Raw genomic sequence first — 8,927 nt, 5'->3', positions numbered from 1 at the left:
TAACACTAAATTTCCGCTAGACAGTCCTCCAGCACATGCATACTTAACACTAAATTACCGCTAGACAGTCCCCCAGCACATGTATACTTAACACTAAATTACCGCTAGACAGTCCCCCAGCACATGTATACTTAATACTAAATTACGACTAGACAGTCCCTCAGCACATGTATACTTAACACTGAATTACCACTAGACAGTACCTAGCATATGTATACTTAACACTGAATTACCGCTAGACAGTCCTCCCAGCACATGTATACTTAACGCTAAATTACCGCTAGACAGTCCTCCCAGCACATGTATACTTAACACTAAATTACCGCTAGACAGTCCCCCAGCACATGTATACTTAATACTAAATTACGACTAGACAGTCCCTCAGCACATGTATACTTAACACTAAATTACCACTAGACAGTACCCAGCATATGTATACTTAACACTGAATTACCGCTAGACAGTCCTCCCAGCACATGTATACTTAACGCTAAATTACCACTAGACAGTCCTCCCAGCACATGTTTACTTAACACTAAACTCTGAAGCGAATTGTTTGACATTCAGACAAAGAAGAACAACAACAAAAGTGACATCACAAACAAGTCTTGATTTTCATTGGTAGTTAGGAATGTAATTAATTATATCGCTTAGCAACAAACTTTCTGGTGATTACTTTTGCATACAAAATATTGTTTGTTAATCAATATGTCAATGGACACTAAAGGCAAACTCATAAATGTGACATTCATTCCAACCCTTTGTTTCTAAAACCAGACGTTGGACATGAATGAAAGAAATGAACAGAAGACCGCCACACGTGAATTAAGAAACCTGCGCAGAGCAATTAAGAAAATAGGAAGGGACAAAATCAGAATCGAAGTTATCAGAAATGTGCGCACAGTAAAATCGGTCATACAACACGTGGAAAACCAAAGAGTCAGACTGTTTGCACCACCTAACACGCATGGGGCCCAACTCTCTGTAAACATAGGATGAGACAGCCCAAGAAAGCGATGAGCCGGTGGGGTTTCTGAAATCCTGAACTGATACGGCATTACCCTCACAGAGACTATTAACCTCTCCCAGGAGAAAACGGACAAACAAACAAAAATATTATATCTTTCTGCAACGCTAATAGACATAACCGGCAGATAAAACAAATAAAAAATATATTTTGGATGTCATATTGTCCCAATAATTCAAAACAGTTGGTTACAGTAAAAACCAAAACAGTTTTAACTCTACCCGTGATCAGGTAAGACGAACTGTGGGGTTTATCACATAATTTCGGAATATTCATTAAATTGTTCCCAAGAAATACGAATCATAGTGAAAATAATTAATCACCCCTTAAAATCTCAGGATATAAACAGCATGTAGTAATTGTTGACAATTTAAAAAAAAAATAACGAATGCTTTCTATATATAGATACACGGTTTATTTAAAAGATGAGCCCTAGTTTCCCCCCCCCCCCCCAGTGGCACAGCGGAGTGTCCGCGGACTTACAACGCTAGAACCTGGGTTTCGATACCCGTGGTGAGCAGAGCACAAATAGTCCATTGTGTAGCTTTGTGCATAAGTACAAAACAAAGAAAACACCCCTAAGCTCGTCCCTTATTTCATGGAATAAGATAGTGTGTTAATCTGTATATATATAAAATGAAGCGTTATTTTGCATAAATATGAAATCAAAATATTTCGTCACTTTCCTTTGGATAACTGGAGTTTATAAGCCGTTACTTCAACTGGCTCTATGTCTACGCTTCTGCTGTTCACACCGGTTTTATGTTGATACCGTCAACTATTATTCCAGGCTGAATATTAAAGGTTAATCGTATCCCATAATCCTTAATTGGTATCGAACATTTCGTACTGCACTATTAGGATCTACAGTCGTTTGGTAGAGAGCTAAAAATTTCATTAATAAGCTCACTTTTGGAAGAGAAGAAGTCTGACTCCCTGTTAAAGTATACATTGAAAAGTAGGCTTAATTAATAAATTTTGGTTTGGTTGTTGTGAAGCTATGCAATGGTCTCTGCCCACTACGGGTATCGAACCCCAATTTTTAGCGTCGTAAGTCTGCTGAGCCACTGGGAGGTACTTGATAAGGAATCGCACATTTGTAAATTTTCTCTTGGAAAAACTAAACGGTTAATGAATAGAGTACGAAACGAAACTGTTGTTCACTGATAGTTATAGAACCTACTTTTACGTTGTTGTGAAAAAGAAGTTATATTCATTATATATTGACCTTTCAAGTAGTGGTTTAAAACAAATGGTTTGTTGAATATTGTACCCCGGGAGGTCACGTGGCTTTTGACACGAGCGGTTTACTAGTACACAGCTGAAGGGATCAATCTGTGCTTCCGATCAAAGGTCCCATTGCTCAGTTCAATGTTGTTTGTTTCACGAGCGAGATGTTAGTACCGCCCCAGTCCTAGTGTATGCTGTACCAAACATATGCTAATGGTAAGATGAACATGTTGCTGTAATTAGTGTTATTCTTGGACAGAAGAGTTTCAAGTTTTTAAGTTGATTAAGAACGGTTAGAAAAGGACCAAAAGAAAAGCGTAATTTTGCTCCCATTACCAACTATTCTCAAGATGAAAGCGCATAAACTAGTAAGGTTGTATGTTATGACTGGCCTTACTGGGCTGTTTTTCGGAGCGGAGATAGTGGCTAGCCACTTTACCAAATCTTTAGTTTTGTTGGTAGATTCTTATCATACGTTGTACAACGTCTTATCCTTACTATTACTAATTATTAGTTATAAGATGACCAAGGAAAGAACCCTGAAGAATACGTTTGGGTGGGCTCGCGTGGAGGTGCTAGGAGTCCTGGTGAATATGTTATTTTTGGTTGCTCTTTGTTTCTCTATTTGTGTAGAATCACTGCAGACAATTGTTCACGCCTCTCACGAAAACACGCAACCTCGGTTTCCATACGGTTTGTTAACCTTTGGTGTCGTTGGGTTGTTCCTAAACTGTGTCTGTATGATATTAATTGGAGGCTACACGCAGCAACAAAGTTGTTATCTGAGCGTTCACGGAGACGACGTCCAGGTCAACCTGGTGTTGTGTACAGATGAACACTCAAGCGAACCGAGACAAGTGGAACCCGAAGGTCGCACGAGCGAATCTTTACCGTATGTCCAGTCGTGCAGCTCAGATAAAAATGAAGTTAAACAACATTCACGGAATTTACGCCGAGTACTTGACTTTTTACGCGACTCGTGTAGTTGTGTTTTAGTTACAGTTGTGGCTTACTTTGTTCTTTACCTGGATGGCCGAGGTGTAACCGAATATGCTGACCCTATCCTGGGCCTGACCACTGTAGTAGTCCTGATCGCTACAAGTTACCCCCTAATGAAAGAAAGCGGGCTGATTCTTTTACAGAGTGTCCCCCACCACATCGACGTCAAGGAGCTGAAGAAACGTCTCATGCTGAAATTTCCAGCCATTCTTAACATACACGACTTACACGTGTGGCGACTGACCAGTGACCACGCGATTGCTACTGTTCATATAATTTTAAATTCTCCCAATGATTACTTGAATGTTGCCTATCACATGGAGAAGTTTTTTCAGAGACAAGGTATAGCTTTTGTAACCGTGCAACCAGAATTCTTCAAGCGTAATGGATTTCTTCAAAGTTCAGAGTGCATTCTTCAATGTTCTGAGTCGAAAACGTGCGGTGCTCTTACATGCTGTGGTCATTTACGCCATACTTTCACAAAGCAGTTAGAAGCTAGACACAGAAAAAAGTCTGGATCATTTTGTGTTGATGATCCTGAATTTAACGATCCGAATGTTACTAATATTCTTCCCTTAGTTCATAATAAGATCAATACGCAAAGAGTGTGTAAGGAGCTTGAAACTCACGAGGAAAGCACGATGCTTACATCTAATCTTGAAAAAGACAACAACGCTTGTTGCGAAGATTTCGGAGGAGAATATCACTTCAAAAACTTCGAGGAGAGTAAAGAAACTCGAGTTTGACATTTGGAAACGAATCGAGGATTAATACACCTCTTGTGTGAAACTTAGAAACAAAACGAGGATTAATACACCTCTTGTGTGAAACTTGGAAACGAATCGAGGATTAATACACCTGTTGTGTGAAACTTAGAAACAAAACGAGGATTAATACACCTCTTGTGTGAAACTTAGAAACAAAACGAGGATTAATACACCTCTTGTGTGAAACTTGGAAACAAATCGAGGATTAATACACCTCTTGTGTGAAACTTAGAAACAAAACGAAATTCACGGAAGTCGTTTGTGACACAAAAAAGTGGAAACGAGAGTTAAATAACTCGTGAGTGACACTTGTATAAGGAGGGTTAAGTAACCCATGTGTAACACTTGTGTGACAGCTGGAAGCTAAACGAGAATTAAGAAACTTGGGAGCAAAACGAGGGTTAACTAACTTGTGTGTATTCATGATGTTAGCAAAACACGTAGGTTCAAGAAGTCTTGATAGAAATGAATAAAAACTTACAAACCGAGCGCTTTCGAAAGGTGGACCTGTCATCTTCAGGAGCAAACTGATTCCACCTTTCGAAAGCGCTCGGGTTACAGGGTTTTTACTCATTTCTAATTAGTTATACTTGGAAGCGAAACAATAGTGCATATAATATTGGAAAATTACCGGAGGGTTTTATACAATTCCTCGACATGTATAAGTACTTTGACGATTTTAAACATATTTATATAAAGTTTTATGTGTTACATAAGAAATGTATTAATAATATACAAATAATCTATTGTGAAATGTCTTAAAATAGCCAAAATTATTTTTAACAACACGAAAGAAGAAACAAAACAAGGGTTAAGTAATTAGAGAATGTTGACGACATATTTTTGTCATCAGAAAAAAAAAGAGTTTGTAAGTAAGAAATAGAGACGAAGCACATATATAGCTAAAGAAATGAATATTCAAACTAATGATGATTAAACTAATAAAGTATAATGTTTGTGATTATGCACTTAACTTAAGAAGATGTAAGGTAGAGAGATTATTATAATATATGATTTTTATGTTGCAAAATGAAAAATTATTTCTACTCTTTAAGTAGGCATCAGACATGTTAATTGTTGTCTTTGTAGTTAGCATGCAGGTTGTGGATCAGAAGGTCCAAGGTTCGAGATGCGATATGCTGCTGAATATGCTTCGCAATTTCAGTTGTGGGCGCGTTATAAAAGGGACAGTCAATCCCACTATTATTGTAGGTGGAGAGATATGTTGACTGCTTATATAATAGTGTAGGCGGAGAGTTATGTTGACTGCTTGTCCTCGCTTTGGTCAACAGTTCCAAATTACAGATAGTTATGCCTGAATCTTGGAGTTTCTGATCTGGCCGTTTAGGTATGTGTCATTTAGGTGCTGTTCAAAGTGAAAATACCAATTATCATTAATTGTTCTTATTTTAGTTAATGATCTGTTGAGGGTATATTTCAAAGGCAAAATCCTCTTTAATATAATAACCTCAGTTATATGTTAAGCATGTAAGAAACATTAAAAAAAGAAGAAGAAAAAAAACATTCCGCAATCTTGAGAATTCCGTACAGCAGTTAACAGTAGTTGTTAATTTCCTAAAAAATAGTTAATCGTATAACTCTGAACATAAATTATGGTTTACAGAAGCTATTAATTGACAGTTTGGATCTTACGAGAAAGGCGTAGCAATGATTATAAGTGGTTGTAGAAAATAATTTTGGGATCGGTATCAGGTAAAGTACAAGATAGCTTACAGAAATCTGTAATTTCAGTTTTTAGCCGAGGCTTAGCGGCTCGAATAATGGCTCTGAGTTTTTTTTTTTTCAAGTACAAATTTTTAGCTCATAGCTCCATCTCTTGACCGATTTGAGATCTAATTACAACCGCGGCTATTGAAGATTCTCTATTGTCTAAAATAGAATGTATAATTTTGTTGAAGTTTGAAAACATCAATTACCATCAATTATCATTATTTCAGTCAATGATCTATAGAGGGTGCTTTTCAAAGGCAACATATATATATATATTTATTTAAGGTCTGGAGCTTGAGACATATATAGCGTATTTAAAGCTGAAACCATGAAAAAATACAAACTTTTGTAACTCTGCTAGACAAAGTAAAAACAACTTTATAAATCTAGAGTCCGGAGTGTAAGTAACGTCAGGGGGCTCTGTATATTAATAACCTCATATAAAACGTATCTATAGATGTAGAGTCCGGAATGTAAGTAACGTCAGGGGGTGAGGTTATTGGTTTACAGATTCTCATTTATACAAAATAGACAAGGTAGATGCAGCGTAGCCTGAGGTTAATTCTTGGCGATGGGCTTAATACAATAAAATAGCGAGGGAATTTTTGACTTGTGTTATTTCCATCACTGGTATAAACTTAATTGATTCTGTATCTTACAGACGATAAAAAAGTAGATACAGATATGGGTGCTTGTGTGAGAAGTTGTACATTCTACTTTTGTAAAAATGAAAGATAGAAAATCTTAGGTTTTCTTGTTTTTCGGAATCAGCGAATGTTTAAAGGAAGTTTGATAGGCCAGGTGTGACGTAGTAATTTGCCTGTCATGGTCAGAGATTCGAGATGTAGTGCTGCTTAATATGCTCTGCACTTGCAAGCAATCTCGGTATTCGGCTTAAAAGAACTAAACAAAGTCCTTCTAACGTCAATACAGCTGGTTGACTGCTTTTATTCTGGTTGTTAGTTCAAAATGTTGGACAGCGGTACCCGAATCCCAAAAAAATCTGGCCATTTAGCCCACGTATTGTATACGGTGCTATTAATATGCCCCCCAGTAGCACAGCGGCATGTCTGCGGATTTACAACGCTAGAAACCGGGTTTCGATACCCGTGGTGGGCAGAGCACAGATAGCCCATTATGCAGCTTTGTGCTTAATTAAAAAAAAACAAAAAACAAAACAAGCTATTAATTTTAAAAATTCAAGTTCTTAATAACTCAAAGAAAATTATTACATCTACAAGAACTTGTCAGTAAAACATCTTGAAAACAATTACGACAAGTGAAGTTGCGGCAAAGCATGACAGACAATTGCTTGATAAAACTTTGAAGAATGCAGTAATTTAATAGCAACACATTCACAGTGTCTTTACTGCATACAGCATGGACAATTATGAACGGACGCACCGAATAGAACACGTAGATGATGCTCTCCATGAAGGCGGATACTTGGAAATGGCTGATTTTGAAAAAACTTGATGAATGATGATTAGTTTTGTGGACTGATGAAAGTTGGGTCACTAAGTTTCCAAAGTGAGAGCCAATTACAAGTCAATTATAGCAAATCCACATCGGGCTATCTACTGTGTCTACCGAGGGGAATCGAACCCCTGATTGTAGCGTTACAAATTCGAAGACTTACCACTGTCCCACCGGGGGACACAGGTCTGGAGACAAGTACTTGAAAAACTTTCACTGTGATTGTGTTGCGTCAACTTCGAAAGATTGTGGGAATTTACTAGACAATATTTGGGATTAACTATTTATCACTTTTTGTAATAAGTTAACATAAAACAGACTACCTAAACGAAAAGAAGAAAAAGAAAAAAGCTGGTCCAAGTATAAATAATGAAATACGTTAATTTACTATCTGTAATCTTTTACGATGTAAAATAATATGAAAATGAATAAATTTATATATATATATATATTTGCCAGTGTAATACTTATTTTATGTTATCAACTAAGTTAAAAAGATGTGCATGAGCTTCAGATTGTATCTTACTGTAATAGCGCCCCCAGTGACTCAGCGACGCTAAAAATTGGGTTTCGATGCCCGTTGTGGAAATATCACAGATAATCCGTTGTGTAGCTTTGTGCTTAACAAAAACCAAATCTATAATAGCGTCATTTTTTACTTAGCGATGAAAATGTTTTTTTTTTCATTAATGGTAGCTCCCAGTGGCTCAGGGTTCGATTCCTGCAGTGGATACTAGCAATAGCAAATTGTGCAGCTTTATGCTTTAAAACAAGTAACAGTACAAAATCCTTTTTTTCCCAACAAAACTAGGTTTAATCATAGTGTCCGAGGTCAAAGTTTAATTGGTAAATTATTGAACAAAGGTTTTATGAAATTAAAATACATAACAGGCTTTACGTAACAGGGTTTCAGTTTCTTTACTTATCATCCACGTGTTTAACAAAACTGAGTGAGTATTTATAATTTTTCTTCTACACTTTACATATATTTATGAGATTGTTTAGATATGGAAGGAAGATATCAATCATACTTAGGGTGAATACATTCTTTGATATTTCGCAAATACGAGAAATGACTTAATTATCCTTCCAAATATTACGTTAGGTGAATTTGTTAAAATTATATTCACTACTAGGCAAATAAAGAATACTTAGAAAGGCTTTTGGATTGTGTACAATTTAATTTAGTCCAAGTTGTTCAAATTATTAGATCTATTTTAGATGGCACTGTTTATCACTGAGCCACCAGGGGACTCGACAAAGTTCTTGTGAATAGTGAATCTTTATCATTCAAAATGTATATGTCATAGTCGTGGTAAAAGTAATTGATCTATGCATCTAGCTTACTGTTAGTAAAAAGTTAATACATTCGTTATGTTTTTTTTTTTTAAAACTACCAATCACACTCCAGAAAAAAAAAGAACGATTTTATTCAAAAAATAAGGTTATATTCCAAATTATAACACATGTCTTGGTTCGTTAAATTGCACCTAAGGTTATTTTCCAGATTACAACATATGTTTTGGTTCGTTAAATTGCACATAAGGTTATTTTCCAGATTATAACACATGTTTTGGTTCGTTAAATTGCACATAAGGTTATTTTCCAGATTACAACATATGTTTTGGTTCGTTAAATTGCACATAAGGTTATTTTCCAGATTACAACATATGTTTTGGTTCGTTAAATTGCACATA

At 36.3% G+C, this 8,927-nt stretch overlaps 1 protein-coding gene across 1 annotated transcript; it reads left to right on the top strand.

The window, feature by feature from the left end:
• Window positions 1-2,409: 2,409 nt before the first annotated feature.
• Window positions 2,410-8,108, top strand: LOC106465441 (zinc transporter 1-like). Its single transcript, XM_022393343.1, has one exon. It carries the CDS (start codon window positions 2,608-2,610, stop codon window positions 4,000-4,002), a length of 1,395 nt encoding a protein of 464 aa, XP_022249051.1. The 5' UTR covers window positions 2,410-2,607; the 3' UTR covers window positions 4,003-8,108.
• The last annotated feature ends 819 nt before the right edge of the window (window positions 8,109-8,927 follow it).

The sequence above is a fragment of the Limulus polyphemus genome, unplaced genomic scaffold, assembly GCF_000517525.1.
Source record: "Limulus polyphemus unplaced genomic scaffold, Limulus_polyphemus-2.1.2 Scaffold1944, whole genome shotgun sequence".
In the NCBI taxonomy this organism is placed as follows: Eukaryota; Metazoa; Arthropoda; class Merostomata; order Xiphosura; family Limulidae; genus Limulus; species Limulus polyphemus.
Note: the sequence above shows the minus strand (reverse complement) of the source record. Positions and strands in the feature narration are given on the sequence as shown.